This window comes from Pan paniscus, chromosome X, assembly GCF_029289425.2.
Source record: "Pan paniscus chromosome X, NHGRI_mPanPan1-v2.0_pri, whole genome shotgun sequence".
NCBI classification, from domain to species: domain Eukaryota; kingdom Metazoa; phylum Chordata; class Mammalia; order Primates; family Hominidae; genus Pan; species Pan paniscus.
This window is the reverse complement of record NC_073272.2, coordinates 20,382,898-20,408,771: the sequence shown is the minus strand read 5'-3', so window position 1 is coordinate 20,408,771 and position 25,874 is coordinate 20,382,898. Positions and strand designations below refer to the sequence as shown.

The 25,874-nt window shown below is 39.5% G+C and overlaps 1 protein-coding gene across 11 annotated transcripts in view; it reads right to left on the bottom strand.

Moving 5' to 3' along the window:
* Window positions 1–25,874, bottom strand: part of CDKL5 (cyclin dependent kinase like 5) — a 209,039-nt gene that overhangs the window by 22,668 nt on the left and 160,497 nt on the right. For 8 of the 11 annotated variants that reach the window (XM_034949844.2, XM_055106646.1, XM_055106649.1 and 5 more), the window contains 6 exons: window positions 24,569–24,758; window positions 17,292–17,372; window positions 14,110–14,261; window positions 7,863–8,829; window positions 3,808–3,909; window positions 3,150–3,255 (listed from right to left, as the gene is read on the bottom strand). In XM_034949844.2, the coding sequence (XP_034805735.1) occupies window positions 3,150–3,255; window positions 3,808–3,909; window positions 7,863–8,829; window positions 14,110–14,261; window positions 17,292–17,372; window positions 24,569–24,758 (1,598 nt within the window). The remainder of the gene's footprint in view (window positions 1–3,149; window positions 3,256–3,807; window positions 3,910–7,862; window positions 8,830–14,109; window positions 14,262–17,291; window positions 17,373–24,568; window positions 24,759–25,874) is intronic. The other 3 variants (XM_034949848.2, XM_055106650.1, XM_055106647.2) reach the window with 1 other exon arrangement.

The window sequence follows — 25,874 nt, the reverse complement described above, 5'->3', positions numbered from 1 at the left end:
ACTGACCTGCCAGCTGATAAAGTGAAGAACATTATATTTTCTTTCTCTCTCTCTTTTTTTTTTTTTTTAAATAAGAGACTGTTACTCATGCTGGAGTGCAGTGGCACAATCATGGTTCACTGCAAACTCCACCTCCCAGGCTCAGGTGATCCTCCCACCTTAGCCTCCTGGGTAGCTGGGACCACAGGTGCACACCACCACACCTGGCTAATTTTTTGTAGAGACAAGGTTTCACCATGTTGCCCAGGCTGGTCTTGAACTCTTGAGCTCAAGTGATCTGCTCACTTCAGCCTCCCAAAGTGCTGGGATTACAGACGTGAACCACCGCGCCCGGCCAGGATATTTTCAAGTGTGAATCTTGTAGCCCCTACCACCATTCCCTGCCACCGTTTTGGCATTCTTTGAAGTTAAAGCTTTCTTATCATAGACCAACAATGTAAAATCTATTCTTAGTTTGAAGTAATTAATATGTGTGCTGAAACAGACAAACTACAGTTTAAGCCTTGACACTCGGGAGGTAGTATCACTCGTTTTTAAACAAAATTACACAGAAATTTAGCTATTTCTACAAAAATATTATTTTTCTCTAAATTCTAAATGAACAGAAAAAGATAAAATGTAATGTATGTGAATAAATACTTTTCTGCTTTTGGGGGGATAGTTATTAACTTTTTCTGTCAATTTCTAAGAATGGTTATAATAAAAATATACTGGAAATTTTATCACAAAAGGAATATACAGACTGTATATAAAGATAAATGACACAATTTCACTTGACTCTTGACCAATAGGAATGAAAACGGGAAGCATTCTGGAAACATCTGTTATTTCAATGATACCACCAAATCTTCCTCTAGGACTTAGTAGTATCATTGAAATGACAGATGTCTCCAGATGTTTCATCTAGTTAAATATTTTCCTTCTATATCAGAAATCTTTAAAATTAAAACATTCCACCTGCCAAGCTCTCACTACCCTCTCTACTAATGAGGTAGAGACATATGAAGTATTTCTCTGAATTAACCAATTTATTTTTTTTTTGCAATCAAAATAAAACCGTGTTTCCAGAGGTCAAAGACTAACTAACTTAAATCTCCATTAGCATTTTATATTAATGTATATTCTCCAGACATCTATAGAAATAACACACCTATGCTACATTTTGGAGGTAATGCTTTGGTGATAGAAGAAAAGGCTTTTGCACATGTATGTTACAATATTTTAATTAAATTAAATCTTAATTAAAAGCTTAGTCCCATAAAATTCTTTTTTTTTTTTTTGTTTTGAGACAGAGTCTTGCTCTGTCGCCTAGGCTGGGGTGCAGTGGCGCGGTTTTGGCTCACTGCAAGCTCCGCCTCCCGGGTTCACGCCATTCTTCTGCCTCAGCCTCCCAAGTAGCCGGGACTACAGGCACCCACCACCACACCTGGCTATTTTATTTTTTATTTTTTTTAGTAGAGACGGGGTTTTGCCATGTTAGCCAGGATGGTCTCGATTTCCTGACCTCGTGATCCTCCTGCCTTGGCCTCCCAAAGTGCTAGGATTACAGGCGTGAGCCACTGCGCCCGGCCAGTCCCATAAAATACTAAAGCGTAATCATGGTATCAGGAAAAATGGCATATTCAATCAATACCTTATGCTTTTCCAAAGGTGGGGCTGGAAGGGAAGGAACAGAGTAGCCTAATCATTAAATATACATTTAGTCCTAAATAACACTTCTGTGCATTTATTTAGCTGGGGTTCCTAATTAAAATGACTAAGCAGTTCTCCATGCCCCCGCCCCAAATCCTGCCCCTTTCCAACTACCCTCTTAAAACAACAGAAATAGTGGGAAGTTAGGCAACGTGGGCATAGGAGGCTTTAGAAAGCTGTGGTGACTCTTGAAGGCTTTACAGGCCTCCTGACCCAAGGCCTTGCTCTTGGCCCTGTGGGCTTGCTGTCCATTTTCTCCACCAGGGTGTTGGAATACCCAAGGGCTTTACAATCTATTACTGCATAGTTACTAAAAGGGATTGCCTTTGTCATTCAATGTCTCCTAAGTTTGTACAACCCCAAAAGCATCTGTTTTAGTTGTCTGCTAAATAACAAAGTACATTTTAGCCTGTGCAAGTACACTTGAAATTTTTCTTTAATTCAATTGACAAATAGTTATGAAACTGTGCGAGGCAATGTACTAGTCAATGAGAATAAAAAGAAGAGAAGACGAAGAGAACTGAATGTCTCACAACCTTGTGAGAGAGAACTCAGACAAAGAATCAGTGCAATGTGGTCAGTGTTACATCAGAGTTACAGGCAAGGTACGACAGACAGAACGGAGAAGAAAATGTTTCAGTCCATCTGGAACAAACTGTGGGAAGATATTATACTGAAGAGGACCTTAAAGAAAGGGACAGAAACAAGCTGTTCCAGCAGGAGGAAGAGTACATTACAGGCCAGAGGAGGGCACAGCCTGTGCAGTCCCATAGGCTGGGTACGAGAGAGACCTGGGGGGTGGGGGAGAAAGTGGCTGGAGAGCATGGCAAGGGCCAGATCATGGGAAGTCTGCAATGACATCCTAGAGAATTCAGATTTTGTCCTGATGCCAATGGGAAGCCACCAAAAGACTCTCAACAGGTGAGTGATAGGGGATTAGGAGTAGGGTGGGGTGGGGTGGGCAATGGGATGCCTTGCTCTATTTTTTCCTCCCTTATAGCACTTAATATCTTTTACTGCTCTATATAATTATTATGTTTAGTGTCCATCTCTCCTCCCGAGGAAGTGAGTTCCGTGATGGTGAAGATCTTTGACTATCTTGTTCACCAACAAGTTCTAAGCCAGAACGGTGCCAGACACACAGGTAACATCAATAAGTATGTTATGGCTTGACAGAACAAAATGAGTGGTATGGTCAGAACACAGCTTCAGAAGGATCACTCTAGTCTCTATATTGATGGGTACCTTGGAGATAGGGAGACCAGTTAAGAGGCTACTTAAGGAGGCCAATTCATAAGCCAGGAGGGCCTGACTTAGCAGGAGCAGAGGCAGGGAGAACCGCTGGAAGGCGACAGTGTAGGTGAGAAGGCCGCTGGCCTGAGTCGGTGAAAGCAGTGTGCACATAAAGTGAGAGAGGGAGGAGAGGGGAACCTGTTGAATGCCGGGGGTGGGCTTACCTCTGTAAAAGCTACCAACTCTCCTTGGCACAGGATCATTGTATAGGTGCCTATTTTCTTTGGGGGCTGTGCCATCATCAGAGTGTGGGTCATGATACACTCCACCCTGAGACAGGAAAGAAATTTACAAAAGTTAAGCCACACATTGATGACAATATTGCCTATGACTTTTTTCTTGAGACAGGGTCTCACTCTATTGCCCAGGCTGTAGTGCAGTAGTAGGATCATGGCTTACTGTAGCCTTGACTGCCCCAGTTCAAGCAATCCTCCTGCCTCAGCCTCCCGAGTAGCTGGGACTACAGGCACACGCTGCTACACCCAGCTAACTTTTTAAACTTTTTGTAGAGATGGGGTCTTGCTATGTTGCCCAGGCTGGTCTTGAACTCCTGGACACAAGCAATCCTCCCACCTCAGCCTCCCAAAGTGCTGGGATTACATGTGTGAGCCACCTGGCCCAAATTTAGAACCGTACCTAATCAATCTATAATTGACTTAATGATCTTTTTGAAAGAAAACTCAGAATTATGCCACAAGGAAAACTACTTACTTTATAAGCCACTTCAACTTATTTGTGGGAGATTGGGTATTAATACATTTTAAAAGCTAGGCAGTAATGATGTTGAACAAATGTTTACAGGCATATTTTATTGTGACATACCTCAGACTTCTGGCGTGTATGGAAGGAAGAGGTGCCTTCTCTGGAGGTCTCTTTGACCGAAGATCTTGCCACAGTCATCTCTGGAGGGAGCTGTTCTCCAGGCTGGAAGTAAAATTTAAAAGGATTTATAAGAGCATCCTGTTCCTAGGGATGGAACTCATCATGGCCTTTATTTGGTAGAACTAGGACCATAACTAGCTAAAATAAAAAATGTTAGTTGGCTAAAATACAAATAGTCCCATGAAAGTGAATAATCTGATGAATGTAATATAAGTCAAATTTCACACAGATGGAAAGTAAAATTCTCATTAAAGTTAAGGCAAGCAGAGAACAAATTAGTCTGAAAATAGTTCAATTAATTATTAAAAACAAAAAAAATTACCATTCTAATATCTAGACAGTCATGGTTCTGAGCGGCCCTCTGATTAGGAATTCTATTAGTTTATCTGAAATTTCTCTAGCAGATTTTAAGTCTGAGTTCTCCAAAATGAACTGTGCAGTTCCAAAAGTATATTTCATGCAGGACTTATATGGCAAAGTCAGATGAAAATAAATGATTTTTGAATATATCAAGGAATAGAGTAAGTCCTTTTAATAATTTTTTGTGTTAAAATCCTCTTAACTACTATAGTTTATGTGCTTAAATTCTTGTCTTAATCTTCTCTAGGATAACAGCACTTATGTTTCATGTATTTTCTGAAGCCAAATCATGATAGTGCTCATCTCCAAAGACATACCACTATCTTTCTCTCTCAAGGAAGTGAGTCACAAGCTAAGAACAGTACTCAGTCCACAATGGTGTTCACTGAGGGGAAAAAACACAGCATTTTCTATCACCAGAAAAAAAGATTAAGGAAGAAAATTACCAAGTCATTAGAAGGAGTTCGCTGCATTGTATATCTGTATATTATGCACAGAAAAGGGCATTACCTTAAGCCTATGTGACATATCAAAAACATTTTATTTAAGATTTAAAATATGATTATTTTTCTCCCTCTCATTCTCCAAATGTACTCTGAGGATTCTGGGCAGGAATTCATCCAACATAGCCTTCCTTCTTTCTATTTTATGAAAATGTCTCATTTGACTTTTACCACCTGTACTGTTTACAAAGGCCTCTACAAAAATTATTTTAAGAAAACAAATTATTAACATCTAATATAAACTCAGTAAGAGTCTCTGTGCTTTTCAAGGTGGCCCGATACTTTGCATGGGAGTGATTCCTAGGATTCACTCACAGCTTAAGTTACTTTTCCAGCCTTCTGGTATCTTTGTGCTTTTAAACTTGTACTTTCTTGTAGCTGGGCACTGTACCTCCTGAACTGGCCTTCACAGTCTGTAACAGATCTGTGCTTAGCCCACAGTAACTGTCCACGAATTATAAATTCGTTTATGACCACCATGTTCACAAAAATTCTTTTCCTGGAATTCTCAGAGAGCAATTACTTTTTCTAAGTTAAAAAGCTATTTGTTTTTCCGATTTCTTCTCCATTTTATACCATGCTGAATGCTAGCACATTTTACCCAATTTTCCCTTCCATGTCTCCTCTGCAGGAAGCTGCCAGATCTTTCTAGGCTCTGGATGTTCTTTCTCCCGACAGCATCTCCTCAGGGCTCCTCTGACCATTCCTCTGACTCCACTTCCAGCCTCTGCAAATGGGCACCTCTTGCTTTCTCCTTTCACCTGGGTGCCAGACCATCTTTTTAGCCTCTTAGAGCACACTTCTGCTTAGAGGCCAAGGTCACTTCAAATTCAACATGTCCACAAGACACCAGTGGTAAGCAGCTGGCCTCAGCACCTGGAGTTTGCCTCATAATCCCAGCTCCATCCTGAGCTGGTTGGGTAAACTTGGAGCAACTCACCCAACTTCTCTGAGCTTCGACATGCTCATCTGTGAAATGAAGGGGTTGAATTAGGTGACTTCAAAACTACTCTCTTTCACTCCAAAAAGGAGGTCCTAGAAAAGAAACCATGAAGTCTTCCTTTTTCCTATATTCAATCCTTCAAATCACAAATCCTATTGTTTCTACTTCTGAGGAGTAGAAGATCCACTCTGTTTCCCACTGGCACTGACTTAATCCCAAACATATTCTCTTCACCTCGTGCTTGAATTATTGCAAAAGCCACTCCAAATTTTGCATTTTTCACTCCAGCAAAGTGGAACAAGTTGCAATGCCCAAAGCATACCATGCTATGTAACATCTGTTACCTTCCTTCTCCTTCCAATGCTCTTTTCTTCCCTCTTTCCTGAGGTCACTGTCACTTTCTTCCCAACCTTCCTGGAAGTCTCTGCTCAGGTGCCACCTGTTCTAGGAGCTCCCACAACTCACAACTTGGACTGTCTCGCTCCCTTGCCACACTGGCATGCCTCTAGCACAGTAGCCAGAATGTAACCTCGCAGTAGTGGAACAACCTATCTGTTGACAAGTGTCCCCTGCCAGCCCACACACTTAAGACGACAGGGACCCTATTCTTTTCATCTTTCTAGCTAGAGCTTTTCATGTTGCCTAGCTCAGGACGTACCTGAACATATCTTCACTCTTCAGCCTATTCAAAGCTTGTCTATACATCCTAGCCCAGAGAAAGACCTTCAGTTGCCTGTAAAGCCGTTTCTAACTGCTTCTGCTCACAGTGACCTCTCTCTATTCTCAGTTCCTATTTATAGCCAGTGCCATATTGACTTAGGTCTTACTTATTTCATTGTGTGTTTGTGTGTGTGTGTGTGTGTGTGTGTGTGTGTGTGTGTGTGACAGTCTTGCTCTGTCACCAGGCTGAAGTGCAGTGGCACGATCTCGGCTCACTGCAACCTCCACCTCCTGGGTTCAAGCGATTCTAGTGCCTCGGCCTCCTGAGTAGCTGGAATTACAGGCACACGCCACCACGCCCAACCAATTTTAGTATTTTAGTAGAGACGGGGTTTCACCATGTTGGCCAGGATAGTCTCGATCTCCTGACCTCGTGATCTGCCTGCCTCGACCTCCCAAAGTGCTGGGATTACAGGCGTGAGCCACTGCGCCTGGCTACTTATTTCATTGTTATCATGTATCAGTTTATCTTCCCCAAGAGCAGTTAAGTTTCTCAAGTGCAAGAGCTCTCTCAGACTCTTTTGAGTGCCTGGGAACACCCAGCATAGAAAAGGTGTTCAATGTCCAAATATCAGCCTCCACAATCACAGAAGCAGCAAGAATAACTAAAATTTGTTAGACACTTACTTTGTGCCAGGCACTGGGCACAGTACTTTATAGATGAAATCATGAGAACATTATTTTTAAAACATGCTCTACTGTAAGAATGCTACTTCTTGTTTTTTTTGTTTTTGTTTCTGTTTTTGTTTTTGAGACAGAGTCTCGTTCTATTGCCCAGGCTGGAGTGCAGTGGTGTGATCTTGGCTCACTGCAGCCTCTGCCTCCCAGGTTCAAGTGAAGGAATGCTACTTCTTTTAAGCAGGTTAGGTCAGTTCTAGAGTTTGACGATGAATAAGATGGAGGAAGCATTATGCTAAAAATACTGTTTTAAGATTTAAAAACAATCCAAAAGACTGAAAACTAACATTTATCCTGGTATGAAGTTAAATTTATCTATAGTTCTGGACAAATTTAAAACTTTTAAATTCAGTTAAAATATTGAGTAAGGTACTAGCAAAAGCTTTTGATTTAAGCAAATGTGGTTTGGAGAGATCAGAGAAAATACCCATGAATTCACACTGTATTTTAAGAAAAACTAAAACCTAACTGATACAGCTGATGAATTCTGTAATAAATCAAAATAGGATTCTCTCAACAAAATATTCCAGAAAAGAACATTTAAGAAAAAAAAAAGATCACTAAAAACAAAATTTGACTTTTCTTGAGTACTCAACGGTTGATCTAAATAGATTTAAAAAACAAAAAACAAAAAAACAGAGATTAGGCCAAGTATTGCTTCCCTAAATGCATCCTATCAAGAAAAGCACAACCTCCTGTAGTAGGGAAAATAGTAGATGGACCCTCATCACATCCCTCGTACCACCTTCCCCTGAAGGGCCACCAGATTCGGTCAAGGTGCTCAACTGTACCTGGGGTGACAAGAGTTGCAGGCTGTTGGCTCTAGCTGCCATCCCTTGCCCTATGCTCAAGCTTCCATCCAAGCCCTTGGCTCTCACTTTGTCACGGGTCACATACATAGAATGCCTATGAGGACGCTGCTGGGAAGAAAAGGGGCTGGTGTAGCCCAGTCCATAAGAAAAAGATTCGTGAGGTGCAGACAGCGAATGGGAATGGCTACTGTCCATGTGCTCCGGCAGCTTCAATTCCTCCATCGTCTTAGAATGTCTGGTTGTGGTTCGACGTGAGTCCAGCGTTCCCTCATTTCGGTTATTTCTTCCAGAAGGGCTGAGCAAAGTTCTCGTGTCACTGTGTCTGGTGGGGGTTGGGCTGGTGGGAGAATTCAAGTCTAAGCAGCTAGATGGGAAGTACCTACTGGTACTGGGCTCCGCAATTTGGGCCCTGGCTTCAGAAAGGTTGCTCACAGACTTGGAGTCACTCAGTGCCCCATGGCTTTTGGCCTTGGTCCTGTAGGAGGGACTCCTAGAGGACTGGGGAATTGTGTCAATATAGCTATGCCGACTCTGCTTTTCATTGGGCTGCAGTGTCCCAGCTTTGCTTTGAGAGCTTTCCATGAATGAGTGGCGGTTCTGCTGAGATCTGCTGTTTGACTTGAGGTACTTTGTCCCTGGGCCTTCTGAAGGCTTTGGGTCAATATTAAAATCAAACTCTGTTTTTGACTTGGCTTCTTTGGGGCTAAGAAGGTGTGGTATGTTGTTGTTGGTGAGATCTTTGCTGGCAGACCCAGGCTGGCTGCTTGCTTGGTAGGTTTTGGTGTGCAGTGGACTAAGACTAGCTCCAGCAAGGTTTCCATTTAGGAAGCTTTCATTGGCAGGGAGACCTTCGTCAGCCCGGGGCAGGCCTACACTCAGGTTCTGGATGTCCTTGCTGTTAGATCTGTGGTGAGACTGCAAAGCAGTACTTTTGCCGGCTTGGTTTCTATGTTAAAAACAAAAGAAGTATATCAGTTTCCCTCAATAGCTGACACACAAAAAGTATTGTTAAAAAGAAAGAACAAATACTCAACCAACACCTGGAAGACTAAAAACATTAATTCTCTCAAGCATGTGCCTTCAAATAACAAGTAACCTATCAACAGCAATTAAGTTTCTTAGACCAACTCACTCTGTAACAAAGCACTGGCCTTGATGAAATTATTCTGGCACTGCTAAATGCTCAGCTAACTTGCTGTCAAAACAGTTTCTAAATGATAATCTGGTAAAACATACTCTCATTATATTGGTACTCATATGAGTGTTTGTGATAGAATGACTGCTAAGAAGAGAGCTGAGCTATAAACTCTTTATAACTCTTTTGTCTGCTTGAATGTCAGAAGACAACATTTAGACTTAAAGGTTACTATGTTTCTTGAACTTCATTTTTATTTGTAAAACTTGTAGCCTGCCTCAGAGATACATACTCACAGCACATACACACAGACACCAATGTCTCTTCTGCCTGCATAATCAAAGAATGAGAATTCTAGCAATGTACTTAATAAAAGAAAATGACCCTCTAAAAAGAAATGTAAACTGTCCAGTGAGGTTTGTTGGAAAACATGATGATCAATGTTTATGTCTTGGAGAAGTGGCAATTACTTGGGGCTCTTCAGATATCTCTTTGTACAGTAAACAGGAATCCTGTACTATACCGGATTACAGAGATCTGAAAGAGTTCGTTTCTCTCCAAAAGACACAATTATTCTCTTTTTTATTTAACATTTCATTATCCTAGACCGACTGAGCCCTCCTTTAGGACTTAAAGCTTCATTTCACACTTGGTTTAAAATACAAAATATAAATCCAGAGGAAAATCTTGTCCTCTATTTGAAAGCTGAAACTGACACCATAGCAAGGCCAGTTTGTGCTACTGTAACTATTCAAAGGATCTAATTGTAGTTTGGGACAGACTAGAATGTTTAAAAATGAATAATGATTTACACAATTCTGGTTTTACTATGCATTCAAAAAATTTTGCTGCAAATATTGCTATTGCTACAGATGGTTTGATTTGGGAGAGTTTTGTTCCCATGACACACTAATTGGAAGTCACTTTTTTTTGTTCATGTAGAATGGTAGTCTGTGAAGCTCTGACTTCCAATTTTCCCCATGAGAACCTGCATGCTCAGCCATCAAATAACATAAGGACCCATTTCCTAGTCTACCCTTCAGTCAGTAATCTCTGCCAGAAAGCTACCTGAGAGTGTCAAAAAAGAAAAAAAAATCTGATATCGAGCAAGCCTGTGACAGTGTGGGGGGCCTCATCTCTTGAATGTACTCACTAATCTCTTCCAGTTAGGTCATTAGAATTACAGCATTAAATAAAAGGACTCCTAAATATGAGCACTAAATGGCAAAGCCCAGACCTAGAAAGGAATTACAAAGAAAAAAATGCTAAGTTTCACTTTCTGTTAAATTATATTAACAGAGTCTATCCCCAGATCAATAAAGTCCCTGTATCCTAAAGGCATCAGGTTTTAAACCATTGAGTTGTTTGCCAACTTATATCTTGGTAACTGAAATATCTCAGCGACTTTTCAAACCTAAATAGTGATAGACTGTCTCATCCACAAATAGATCTAAGTGTGTTGGTTATTCTCCATTTGCCCAACCTCCAATCCGTCCTCCACCCCCATGAGCCCGGCCCTGGGCCTCAGGAACCCAATGCTGCAGATTGTCACCCACGCTTCCTAGCCAGCTAGCTTCTGGTTGGGCTTAGCAGTGGAAGGCATCACAAGACAAGAGGAGAGAGGGGCTGGGGGATGTCTTCCCTGCTCCTTCCCTGCAGGCATCTGCAACCTGACTCAGATCGTGGCTGTGTCCTTCTAGATGACAGCTTCTACAGGGTGGCTCTTCCTACCCAGGTCCAGCTCTCCCTGGACTCTCAGAACCCTATTTCATCCCCATTCCCCTTCAGGCCTAGAAATAGTAATCGTAGACAGATAACATGTACAGATATTGGGAAACGTCCTCAGCTCACAAAGACCATAAAGGGACAGAGAACAGCAAAGGCAGCTGCTTGAGCCTTTGGAACTCTTAGAAACACTGTTAGCGACGTTAAGCAGAAACGTACATGTGGATCTTAGAAAGAACACATTCAGAGCAACGTAAGAGACAATTCTAACATGAAAAGAGAGGTTATCCAGTTAAGGTAAAACGTGTCAAAGCTTTAGGTTTTCCATAAGTGTACAAAGAGCCTAAACTGCCATTCTGAGTGTTTGTGTCTTAGGATTAGTTGGAAACCACTGAGCTTTGCACATAACGCCTATGTAGAAAGGGCATCATACTCTCTTTGCATCGGAGCTCTGCCAAAGTGCAACAATAAAAAACAGCTTTGAAAATTCCATAGATCTCTTCGACACACAACTGTAAGGAATCTGTGTTAAACTGCCAACTAGTTAAAAAAATTTTACATACAAACTCTTCTTAAATGGTTGCAGAATGGATGGATGGACGGATAGATAACGATTTAGTTAAAGTAAGTTTTAAAAGCAAATGTCGAAGGTGCAAAGCTACACTTTGATGGAGAAGGCTGGTGAAGGACCAGGAGAGTGGCAGTATGGGGCAGCTGATGCACCATTGCACCGTGTCCATGGTGGGCAGAACCTCAGGAGAGCCTGAGGGAGATAGCCAGGGGCTAAGTAACACAAGAGTCCACTGCCTCTCCTAGAGAGAAAAAATTTAGAAGACAAGGTATGCAACAGCATGTTTGTGTCTCCAGAGACAAGGCAGGGGAGTTTGTACGTGGCAACCAATGTGATATGGTGCTGTGAGCATCTCTAAAATGGTCCTGCGAAGTCTTAGGGAGCCATCGTTTGTGTTGAGATTCAAGCTAGAATTAATGTCTCTAACAAAAAAAGCATCCATGGAATAAGTATGGACCATAGACCAGTGTGGAGCAAAAGCCCTCAGATATATGTAAAATGTGGTAAGATCATTCCTAGAAAAATCATATAAGACTTTTTCTTTAATATATTCAATACAGTGTCAAGACCTGAAAATGAATTCTTCCAGAGATTTTAAATTCACTTATAATTTCTATTCTCCTCTATTTCAAAAGGGGACTTGGGAGGACTCCTCAAGGACCCAAACAAATCATATCTTCTGTATCTGCTGAAAACATCATCACCAAGCACATCCTCCTTAACAGATCCCTAAAGAGGTTCCCGAGGAGAGCCTCGGGTCCCCACTGGTTAATTCCAAGAACTCTGTCTCTCAAGTGGGTCACTAGAAGACAAATACACAGCCTCTTTTCACAGTATGGGTTATATCACTAATCACTATAGCACAAATCAAAAACTTATTATCAGTCTACTGAACTTTATATCATTGGGATAATTTTTCGGTGTAAACTAAAGGAGCTAAGAGACAATTAAGGTAGAAGGGAGATAAAAGCACCTGAACTGAGAGTAACCCCAAAGAAGACACAGGACTAATTTGCACCCCCTAAATGCAAAGGAGCAACCAAATGATGACTACTATTCCTTGACTTAGTGTCCTAAAAATTTCATGGCAACAAACAAAGAAAGCCAGCTAAGAAAGGTCTATAAGATGTGAGGAGAAACAAACTGAAACCAGTCATTTTCAAGAAGAGTAAACAGCTCTAAAACACAATTATACTATCACAGTTAAGCAGAGAAAACATACGATAAATGGTCATCATCAATTTATGGATGCTCTCCCAGACCTAAATAGTACCAGATCTTGAGCTTTTAAAAATCTGATCTACTAAGAACAACTGATTGGCCAGGTGTGGTGGCTCACACCTGTTGTCCCAGCACTTAGGAAGGCTGAGGCAGGCGAATTGCTTGAGCCCAGGAATTCTCTACAAAAGATAAAAAAATTAGCCAGCCATGGTGGCACATGCCTGTTGTCCCAGCTACTCAGGAGGCCAAGGTGGGAGGATCGCTTGCCAGGAAGGCAGAGGCTGCAGTGGGCCATGATTGCACCACTGCATTCCAGCCTGAGCAATAGAGCAAGACACTGTCTCAAAAAAGAACAATGGTTCTATATGGATGGAAAATTTGGGGTTGCAGGTGGGAAGAAAATTTATATTAAAAAACCTTCATATTAGGAATTATTGTTTTCAGCCAGATGCTATGGCTCATGCCTGTAACTCCAGCACATGGGGAGACTGAGGCAGGAGGCCTGTTTGAGGCCAGGAGTTTGAGACCATCATGAGCAACACAGTGAGACCCCATCTCTACAGAAAATTTAAAAAATTAGCCAGGCATGATGGCATGCTCCTATAGTCCCAGCTACTCAGGAGGATGAGGTGGGAGGGAGGCTTGAGCCTGGGAGTTCAAGGCTGCAGTGAGTTATAATCATGCCACTGCTCTCCAGCCTAGGCGACAGAGCAAAGGCCCTGTCTCTAAAAAATAAAAATAAAGAATCATTGTGTTCTATTTATCTTGTAATAGTAGATGAGAGAAACTATTTCCTATCTTCCATAATCCAACGACCCCAGATGACAAGATCAGCCTCTTGGGAGATGAAGGAAAACAGGGAGACCATGACTAGGACACTGTCCTCTTGGACATGCAACCAACAGAATTGAGGAATGTCAGGTCTGAAAGACAACCTGATTGTATGGCCCAAATCCTGTGTGTGTGTTTTTCAGGAAACAGGCTTTGTTTTTCAAAGCCTGAAAAATTATATTTAAAGAGCAACAATTTTAATCACTGACTTTACTATTTCCATATTCTTATTCTTATGAAAAATTAATTTCTCAACTCAATGATTAAAAGACAAGAGCAACAAAAACACAAGACCTCTCTGTAGAGCCAGACCTATTTGGTCCAGTCACAAAGATTACACTAGGTACATTTTCATCCACCATCTGTGTTTGGCATCCTCTTCTCTCTCCAGGAATCCCCTTGCCTTCACCCATCTTTCTTCCTCCGGGTATCACCGATGGGTTTCATTCACACAGAATATTCTAGCTCTTGAGGCTGTAAACCCCCTTAGTTGCTAACCCAATGCTACCTTTCCCAGGGAATGCATAGGTTTCCATCATATACTAGTTAAAGATAAGAAAGTCTTTAAGACCCACACAACTCCTTAATTGTGGTTCTGAATCATGCAATAAGCATAAGGAAGATATTTTTGAATAAAGAGGGCTTTCCTTCTTTTCTCTAATTGCATCATTTAAGCAGCCACCTCCTCCACCTACTTGTAAGACCAACACTGCATCTGTATTTCCTTAAAAGGGAATATTTACCTATTAGACAATGTGCTGCTTTCCACATGGTAAGGTTTTCTTTTTGCTGACCTTGAAGGAGAACGATCCAGAAGTCTCTGGGTTTGAAATGTAGGGTGATTCAAACACTGTTCTGTCAAGTATCTGTCAGCTGGGTCCAACTTCAGTAAATTCTTAGGAAATAAAATTTAGGATCGTTAAGAACATTACAAAGTCAAATTTAAGTTCTAATAAAAACCTTATTTTTTTCCTTATAAAAGAAATACACAGTCATTGCAGAATATCAAGTAAACACAGTTCAGGAAATAAAAAAAAAAAAGACTATCTAAATCACCTATAATCTCATCATCATTTTCCTCTTTGTATATATGATCCCAGCCCTTTTTTGAATATCCTATATACATATTTTCTTTTACAAAATATACACAGTTTTGTATCCTGCACTTATCATTAATCAAAATCACTTTTACAATATAATTAAAAAATTTAAAGTACACTTTTAATTAAGTAGATATTCACTTGAAAGAATATACATTCTTAATCTTTCTCTTATCCCCCAGATACCCAGTTCCCTTTTCTGGAGGCAGCCTAGGTTACCAGTTTCTTAGGCATCCTTCCATAGATATTCCCTATACATATCTCTACCTGTTCCTTTTATTTTACCCACATAGTAGTATACACATAATTGCCTGAATTTAGCTTTCTTCCCACTTGACATAAGATCTTAAGAAATAATTCGGGGCCAGGTGTGGTGGCTCACGCCTGTAATCCCAGCACTTTGGGAGGCCGAGGCAGGAGGATCATCTGACGTCAGGAGTTCGAGACCAGCCTGACCAGCATGGTGAAAACCCGTCTCTACTAAAAATACAAAATTAGCTGGGCGTGGTGGCTCATGCCCGTAATCCCAGCTACTCAGGAGGCTGAGGTAGGAGAATCGCCTGAACCTGGGAGGTGGAGGTTGCAGTGAGCTGAGATCACGCCATCGCACTCCAGTCTGGACAACAAGAGTGAAACTCTGTCTCAAAAAAAAAAAAAAAAATCATTCTGTATCAGCAAAGAGCCTCAACTCTAATTTTTTGGTTTTAAAGTTTCTTCTTTTACATTTTTTTAAAAGTTTCATAAACTTTTAAGTTCAGTACTTGGAGGGAAAACGTTTTTTAAGACTAAAATAGAGCCAATATAATTACTACAGCTAGTCTTAAGGTTATTAGGGGCTTGAATTAATTTTGGTGACCTGTACCCCCACTAAATTGGCTGACAGGATGAGATGGCCATTTTAGGTACTTAGATGTGGACAAAATTAACACGGCAGCTTTAGAGAATGGCAAAGAGAATATTTCTCTTTGAAATATTCAAAGAAGGGATAATTGGTATTTTTCATTTTTCAAATTCATTTTCAAAAAAAGCTAAAAAAAAAGGAATGATTGTATTTATATAACATTTGATAATAACAAGGCAATACTAATCTTTGGTGACAGAAGTCAGAACTGGTTTCTGAGGGGGGTGGGGTGGCATAAAGCCTGGAAGGGGGCATAAGAAGGCTTCCAGGGTGTTAGTAATTTTCTCTATCTACATCTGGGTAGAGTTACACTAATATGTTTACATTATAAAAAGTAACTGACATATAGATACAATTTGCGCACCTTCTGAAAGGACATGTCAATAAAAATATTTACTTAAAGAAATCTGATGGTAAAGATATTAAATAAATAGGAATTTGAATGTTTAACTTCTAAACTGGCAGAAGCACAGGATGATTCGGGTAATCTTTCTACTTTTATTTGTGCTAGCTTTTAATCTGGTACCACACTGATGCTTGGCAATTATATTTGGTAATGATTTAACAAAAACATTCAATTATTTTTAACTAAAGAAAGATGAAAGGCAGAAAACATGAAATTGTACTTAATTCCATGTTCCTACTTTATTCTATTCACATTTTAGAAGTTACCAAATTACTGAGGTCCCAATCCATGAGGACTGACTGTGTGAAAAAGTGTATTGACAAAACCTACCTGATTTAAGTGATAATTTATGACTAATTAAACAAAAGGCTTTAAGTGTTCTTTTTTGCCAGTAGCATTTCTCAATCCGCATTCAGAAGAACACTAGAGCTTTAGAGTTTTATAAAAAACAGTATTCAGTATTTAATTAAATTTGGAAAATACTGGGTAAGACAGAAATGCCTCTTTATTGTGATATTTCTGAAAGCCTTTATGGATTAATGAATATTGTGCATCTCTACAAAAGGTTGTATGGTATGTGGCCTTTCCGAAACGTCACACCCTCCTCCCCCACCTCCACCTCCACACCTATGTACACTATGTTCCCTGGAACACAGATTAACATAGTTTAAAGCACGGCAAAGTTCTGAGAATGCCACTCAGAAATTTCCGACTGTGCTAAGTATGCCTTTTAAAGGCTCTATGCACAGTGTAACCTCTACTGATTTTGACAGTTGACTGACTGGGCATAAAATAAAATTGATCCATTAATAAGTGTTCTTTGAAGGTCTACTATCAAACAACCAACACTTGCTTATGCACTTCTGGCTGCAGTGAAAGCTGGAGAAATATGAAAAACAGTTCCCACTCAAGGAGCCGACTGTCTACTGGAGAAAAAAAAATAAACTTGAATAAAGAAATTTGAGAATGCTTTTAGAGTATAGAGCAGGAAGACTTCTGGACAGGGAGGGTAGCATAAGGAAGAACACTCAGGCCACAGCATTAGCAATGATCCTGATACGTCTAAAGTAGAGCCAGAAAGAGTCTGGGAGAGAAGAGACCAAGTTAGAAAAAGAGAAAAATTAGATTCACTGATCAAATCTGTGTAGGCGATGGGAGGCTTCAAATACCATGTCAGAAAAAATTGTTGAATTTCTTCTTTCAACATTGATTTTAAGATTTGTTTTAAAACCTTATGCTTGAACAGCTCTTGCGTGCTAACAGATTTTTATTATTCTGTCCATTTTAAGAATGTCATTTAGGGGTCTCATGATTCTGTCTAGATGGACTGTGACAATACCAGATCCCATTGTAATTTTAAATAAGTTACATGCCTTTTAATATGACATAGTTCCCCATTATTTGCCATTCCACATCTCCTAAAATTTCATTCATAAAAGCAGGCTATGGTCACACGTAGACACAAAAGAATCCACAAACCAAAAGACATTTTATAGAGATAATATCAATTGGCCTTACCTTCATTAGGTCAAGTAGAACACTATTCAAAATTCCAAGGTATCTTCTTTCCAAGGACTGAGGATGGTTAACAGCTGGAAACTGTGAGACATACACAAAGGGAATGTTAACATTTGGGGAAGGACATGTGTGTGCACGTGCTTGTGAGTGTTGCAGAAGGGAGCAGATAAGCAAAAATGCCAATCCCAGTCAAATTCATACTTGTATATTACTTTTGTTGTCTATGTATTTTTGTTTGTTTGTTTTTGAGACAGAGTTTCATGCTGTTGCCCAGGCTGGAATGCAATGGTGCGATCTGGGCTCACTGCAACCTCTGCCTCCCGGGTTCATGCGATTCTCCTGCTTCAGCCTCCTGAGTAGCTGGGATTACAGGCACCCGCCACCACGTCTGGCTAATTTTTTGTATTTTTAGTAGAGCTGAGGTTTCACTATGTTGGCCAGGCTGGCCTCGAACTCCTGACCTTGTGATCTGCCCGCCTCAGCCTCCCAAAGTGCTGGGATTACAGGCGTGAGCCACCACACCCGGCCGTCTATGTATTTTTATATGGATTAATACGACTGGGTGTCAAATAATAGGAAAACTCACAGGTGAAAGATGATACTTAAATCTAGGCAGACAATACTAAGGCATGTGAAACAAACTAAAATATAAAAATTTGAACTAATTATGCAGTAAAATAGAATATCATCTGATTATAAACAATTCAGTTTTAATACAGTGTATACATAATTTGTCTGCTTATACACATGATTCTTAATTACTGATAGTAATTGAGGGTCTAGCAGAGAGGATATGATAAGACATTAGATAGAATCCTTATAGCTTTTTAACAACAACATACCATTTACTTTTGAAAACATAGAAGTAAAAATAGAAAGTAAGTGGCCAGTACCTAAAAGGTCACAGAAGTAGAGAGTGAATTCAGACACACATTCTGTCATCGCTTTTAATATGCTCTTACAATGACCTGTTTTCAAATTCTTCCTTTTTTAAAGTTGGAACCGAAGACAAACAGGTTCCTAGATTAACAAATGCATTTTTAAATAAAATGAGGGGAAGGGGTCAAGTTTATTTAGATGTGCTTTTTGTTCTTTCCTCTGCCAACTCACATTCTGCAATATCTAGTGGATGTTAAAGTATTGGGTAATATGACTGGCAGAGCCCAATGCCATGTACTCCCTTCCAAATGTCAGGGCTAGTCTGCTTCCATACATTATTTCCTCTATACCAACATACAAGCATTTCTAAGTACCGAAATCCCTAAACATGCTAAATAAGTAAATGGGAGGACTAATTATACAGTAAAATTTCAAACAAGATATTTAAGGAGTGATTATGACATCATCTCCACACCATGCTCTGGATAGCAGGAGACAAAAAATACAGGTAAGACCCAAACCCTGCTCTTGAGGAATCTGCTGTCTGGTTGGGAAAGCAATCAATGTTAAACTGTGCAACCATAAATTCTAATTGAAGCTCAGAGAAAGGAAAGACCAAGATGGTTTATGGCTGTGGAAGAAAGAACCCATAGGTAATATCTGAATTGGGTTTTGAAAAATATGAAAAATGTGAAGACAGAGAAAAGTAGGACAGCACCTTCCAGATAGAGGAGTAGAAGGAATAACATGAACTCAATACAGATGCACAGGCAATAACCTAAAACTGATTTCTGAGGGAAGTGATGTTATGCGAGGCATTTTGGATATATTATTCTTATTTTAGAGATGAAGAAGGTGACAATCAGAAAGTTCAAATAACTGGTTCAAGGCAAGTTACATAATTAAACAGCAGTAGAACTAGTATTTGCACCCAGTCTTGTGATCCAAACCCACACTCTTTCTAAACCAAGGTGCCTCTCCTAAGGGAAGTACAGAGGCTCCCTTCGATGTTACTGGAGCATTAAATATCAGCCCAAATAGAAAGACACCTACCATGCTGTGATAAAAGACCCTATACCAGTACATGTTAATATTTTGTGTATGAGGTCTATCTTATGCTACCAGATACCCCCTTATTTTTTCTAGGAGTGAAATTTCATTGATAAGAAAATTAATGCTGAAAGTCGAAAGGTATTAGAAATATTATAATAAAAAATGACCAAGCAAACTCCTAACTTCAAAGAATTAATTTACATGCGTTTGAGTGAGACCTACCATTCTAATATGAAATAATTCAACAAATAGCCAAAACTCATGCATAGAAGTTTAAAGTATATCTCAATCAGTCTTGTCTCTTTCTGAATCACTTGGCCAATCCAATACAATCCAATGAGAATGCCTCTTTGCTGAGCACTATGTGTGAGGTTCTGGTCTAGACATTTTACAAATAATATTTCATCTTTACACCAATCCAATCAGGCAGTCTTTTGGTTATCATCATTTTACACAAGAAGAAACAGAGGCACAGGATGGTGAAATAACTTCCTGGCATCATTCAAAATAGTAAATACGGAACCAGGCCTTGAACCACAGCAGTCTAACTCCAGAGCCTAGGCCCTATACTATGGGGCATCAATTGTTACTTTATCCCAATAATGCAAACCACTATAGCAACATCTTGTAGATTTTCCTGTCTCTACACAACTAACTTCAAATGCACATCACACTGGACTGGTTACTGGTGAGTCCATGGTGCACAGCAGATGCAGTTTACATGTCCCACGTGCTTAGCTATCTGTCATAGACATTTTCAAATAACATCATGAAAGAAAATTTCTCCCTCAAAAGATATTATCAAGCCTCCAAAGAGATTAAACTAATTTAGTTAAAACACCACAAACACTTTCAGACTAAAATGTAAAGTATTAAGGTTTATAAAAGTCAAAGTGTGATGGAGGCAGCAATTTCCCTGAAGGATGTTTGTAAGCAGCATTATCACACGCTGTCTAGAATTTTATAGACAATATTGTTTAGGGAAGAAGACTATGAGCAAACAGGACCACAGACAAATGAGAAAGAGATAATCCTTTGTGTGGCCTATCTAATCCAAATGCTCCTCGTTCTTCAATATCCATTTCAAATGTCAAATGCTTCATAAAGCATTCTCTAATGAATCCCCAATGATGATTTCTAACTTTCCAGAATATTTGACACTCTCATGGTCTAAACCATATGGAGATACATTAGAAAACCGTACAATGAGGTAAACAATGCAGTACTTTGTTATATACCACGCTTTCTTATAAATTGTATTGTTTTCTAATTATTTCATGGATGAAAGTCTTAATTCTTCAGCTAGTTTGTAAGTTATTAAGGCCAAGCAGCATGTCAGATCTGTTCATACTCTCTTCAGAGAATCCGGCATACAGCCCCATTAACCAGGCCAAGAACAAGTCAGCCAGCAAACCAGGCTTAATGTTCCAGCAGTTAATGTTAAAATCCTGAGGTCAAATATTTAATCATTCAACACTATTCAGCCTAGCAGGCACTATTCTAGGTGTGCTGCAAATATAATGGTGAACATAACAGTTCATTTCCTCAGTCCAGTGAGGATACATATTTGCAAACAGCTACTTAAAGGAGAATGCAATGGGTGCTACAAAAGAGGTATAACCAGAGTGTTATAGGGTCACCAGTTTCCCCTCGAATAGTCTAGAAGGTCTTCACGGAGGGAGGACATTTGGCCTGAGTCTAGGGGAGGAAGGAGGAGGAGAAGAAAGACAGGTGAGTGTTGGGAGCATTATAGAGATGGAAATGCAGACTATAAAAGCAATATGTCAAGGAAATGGTGAGAGGTTCAATGTGGCCAAAGAGCACAAACTGGGCTAGCGGGGAGGCAGAAATGAAGCTGGAGAACTAAGAAGGGGTTTTTAAAGCTACCCTAAAGAGTTTAAACTTTATCAGTAACCTTGTAGAGGTTTCTAAACAAAAAAGAGAATTGTGTGGTTTGAGAAATGTGAGAAGGCTAAAGTGAAAAGAGAAAGATTGGGGGATCTATTTGGGGGTGGTGGTCAAAGGTTAGGTAAAGGTAAAAGGGTAAAAGAAGCATGAGAGATGGAGAGAAAAGAAATACAGTTGAGTTTCAATGCTGATGCCACAGACTGGTTAATCACTTCTCAGATATGTAGTGAATACTCACTGGATATGGTAGATGCTGTGTTAAATGCTGGAAACACATCTGTGATGTGATAAAACAGTTGATTTCTGCCCTTGAGAAACATATTCTAGTGTGAGAGGACTAGATAGTTAACAAGTAAAGAAACAGACAAAATAATTCCATACTGTGGTAAGTTCTATGATAGAAAAAGGATGCTGTGGGAGAGAAAGACTAGGATGGAGGTGAGGGTGGTACGTTGGGTGGCCAGAGAAAGGGGCACTCTTTGAGATTGACAGAATGAGAAGGGACCACACGAGGGAAGCACCTTGCCAGGAGAAGCAGCCATGGGTCCCAAGTTGATGAAACTGGAAAAACCCTGGAATGTTTATGGAAGCCAAAGAACAAAAAAGGCAAGTGTGCTGAGAATCTGGAGAATGGGGGGAATGGAGATAGGTACGAGATGAGGTCAGGCAAGGTCTCATAGGCTACGGCAAGGAGTTTAGATTGATTTTCAGTGAAAATGCAATTCATTAATTATGACTAACTTTATTTCTGAGTATAATAGATTTTTCTTTCTTCTAGACTGGGGACAAGTCCTATTTATTGTCATATTTCCAACACCTAGTATGACAAATGTTCAAAAATGTTGAGCTAACCTGCTGAACCACATATGCTGTTGGCACCCCAATTACTGGTCATAGCTGGCAAATTTCTGGCTTACAAAAGCAAAAATAAAAGGAGAAACAACAAACTTGCCTGAGGTAACTCAGACAGATGTGAAAGACAGACAAAAAGCAGGAGATAAAAAAGATACTGGCATGCCTCTGTCCATTCATTTTGCCCACATTCACTGAGCCTAGAAGGATCTGGACGGTTGGGCACTCAGGTTTGAGCAGTGGTGGTCTCTAAAGGGAAATTAACTGGGGGCCAGAAAATCAAAAGAAAAAAACAAAGTGCTTTGTAAATGGCAAGGTAACATGGTTTGAGAACTATGCATTTCAGAGAAAGGAAAGAAATGGTGGGGAGATTATTTTATAGTTCCCACAATGACCAGCAATTGCCATGCTGGCCCAAAAAAGTGGCTGAAGATGGATTAAACACTTAATGTTAGACCTAAAACCATAAAAACCCTAGAAGAAAACCTAGGCAATACTATTCAGGACACAGGCATGGGCAAGGACTTCATGACTAAAACACGAAAAGCAATGGCAACAAAAGCCAAAATTGACAAATGGGATCTAATTAAACTAAAGAGCTTCTGCACAGCAAAAGAAAATACCATCAGAGTGAACAGGCAACCTACAGAATGGGAGAAAATTTTTGCAATCTACCCATCTGACAAAGGGCTAATATCCAGAATCTACAAAGAACTTAAACAAATTTACAAGAAAAAATCAAACTACCCCATCAAAAAGTGGGTGAAGGATATGAACAGACACTTCTCAAAAGAAGACATTTATGCAGCCAACAGACACATGAAAAAATGCTCATCATCACTGGCCATCAGAGAAATGGAAATCAAAACCACAATGAGATACCATCTCACACCAGTTAGAATGGTGATCATTAAAAAGTCAGGAAACAACAGGTGCTGGAGAGGATGTGGAGAAATAGGAACACTTTTACACTGTTGGTGGGACTGTAAACTAGTTCAACCATTGTGGAAGTCAGTGTGGTGATTCCTCAAGGATCTAGAACTAGAAATACCATTTGACCCAGCCATCCCATTACTGGGTATATAAAGGATTATAACTCATGCTGCTATAAAGACACATGCACACATGTTTACTGCGGCACTATTCACAATAGCAAAGACTTGGAACCAACCCAAATGTCCATCAATGATAGACTGGATTAAGAAAATGTGGCACATATACACCATGGAATACTATGCAGCCATAAAAAAGGATGAGTTCATGTCCTTTGTAGGGACATGGATAAAGCTGGAAACCATCATTCTCAGCAAACTATCCCAAGGACAGAAAACCAAATACTGCATGTTCTCACTCATAGGTGGGAAATGAACAATGAGAACACTTGGACACAGGATGGGGAACATCACACACTGGGGCCTGTCATGGGGTTGGGGGAGGGGGGAAAATAGCATTAGGAGATATACCTAATGTAAATGACAAGTTAATGGGTGCAGCACACCAACATGGCACATGTATACATATGTAACAAACTTGCATGTTGTGCACATGTACCCTAGAACTTAAAGTATAATTAAAAAAAAAAAACTGGCTGAAAACTTAAAATGTTGTTTTTGGGGTAGGTGGAAGAAGTAGCCTATAACTCACTGGGCACTCTAATAAGGTGACTCCTCCTCATTTGGGGAAAGTTTATACTTTCTAAGACGCTATTTCACATATTCTCAGAAAAGTTTTGTACAAAGTTGTCAAGTCTAGGAAAGGCTGCCCAAGACAATACACTAGTTGTTGTTTTTTTTTTGTTTTTTTGTTTTTGTTTTTGAGACAGAATCTCACTCTGTCACCCAGGCTGGAGTGCAGTGGCATGATGTCGGCTCACTGCAACCTCTGCCTCTTGGGTTCAAGCAATTCTCCTGCCTCTGCCTCCCGAGTAGCTGGGACTACAGGTGTGCACCTCCATGCCTGGCTAATTTTTGTATTTTTTTGTAGAGATGGGGTTTCACAAAGTTGGCCAGGCTGGTCTCGAACTCCTGACCTTAAGTGATCTGCCCAACTTGGCCTCCTAAAGTGCTGGGATTACAGGAGTGAGCCACCATGCACGGACCCAAGACAATACACTAATTTGAAAAGAAGATTTGATGTTTCACCGTCAGTGGACCAGAAACATCTACTAAAACAAGAACCTTCAAATCTGGGGAATCCAAGTTTTCAGGGCTTTCCTCAAATCACTACAAATATGTTTGTTCAACATTCATACATTTGGTATATTTGGGGGATGCTTAATATTTTAGATAAAGAAACAATCTAAGATAACCAAAGTTTAGCGTGTAAAAATGTATACACTAAAAAAGATTTTGAAAAACTGGAACTTAAAAATTAGAAAAAAGATTAGAATTTGAATTCTAACCACTTTTTAAATCCACAAGTACTATTAAAAAAATCGGAAATAAAATATTATAATAGGGATTATAAACACTGTAATGGGAAAAGAAATAGTATTCAAAGGATAGTTTAGCATTCCATTGTGCAATGAACAATGACTCAAATACTGCAGTATTGATTCCATTTTGGGTTTCAGCAAAACCTCTTACCCGGAGCCCATGGAAGCGAGGATTACTGTAGAAAAGCTTCATCTGCTCAGATGGAAGTGGTCCTAGCACCTTCTGAATAGTAAAAAGTTGGTCAATTTCACTTTCTCCAGGAAATAAAGGCTGTCCATCGCTAAGCTCCCCAAGAATACAGCCCACCGACCACATGTCCACGGACTTTCCATAGGGAGCGCTGAAAAATAAAGGAAGAGATTATTTTGGCAACTGAAAAAATATAATGTTTTGATAATTTCCAAATTATTGTGAACAAATTTATAATGTGCAGCACACTTGTATATTTATGAAATTAAAAAGTTCCATGTGAAAAGAAGGCTGAAAAGCAAATCATCAGAACACAAGTGAATAAACCTATGCTAATAAAGCCATCAATTTAATAACAATTTAGTTAGTATACACTAATTTGAAATTTATTCACATAAATAGATATGTATCTTAAATGTGAACGGCTTAATAAACCCTAATACAGTATACATATCTGGCAAGTAACACCTCACTTGGGGAATGAAATGCTTCCAAATAATTGTATTTTCTAAGACAAATAATTATCCTTTAGCTCTCTAAATGTCAAAAAGATACATCTTATCCATTTTATGAGTTCAGTCTATTAAAATTTACTATGTACTGATTTATGTGTTTCCTTAACACTGAATATTATTTAACCTTCCATCGCTCAGCATCACAGTTTCTGATGACTAAGATTGTGCTAAGATCTACTATATTATTTATTTGAATATAATATATTGTAACCTATGTATATAGAGCTTTATGGTAGCTATTTCCCTCAAAACATTTTCCAGTTTATTTAGGGGTTTATAGCTTCTTCTAGGGTGTGAGTTTACCAGAGGGCTTTAGGAGTGTTGCTGTTATTAATAAATGGAGGTTGTATATGAAAATCTAGGTATCCTCAAAACAGCTTTATATCTAGAGTATTAAATTTACAGCAAATTAAGAAACCACACACACACGCGTGCACGCTCACACACATTTCCAACATAAATAATCCAAGCTTTAAGAAGGGAAAGCCAAAAGAAAATATCTGAAAAAGAATATGGAAAGAAATTTTGGAATGCTAAAATGATACAGTAGTGAAACAAAACTTTTAAATCAAAGGACTGTTAACATTATACAGAACAAATTTCTAGGATAACAAATCATTGCAATAATAAGTCAATATTTCATTTATCTCATTTCCTTCCCATATCAACCTAAGAACTACACAAGGAAACTTCATTTAGATCTTTTTGGTAAGTTTGTTGGGCAGGGCAAGATACTGATCTTTCTTTCGTAT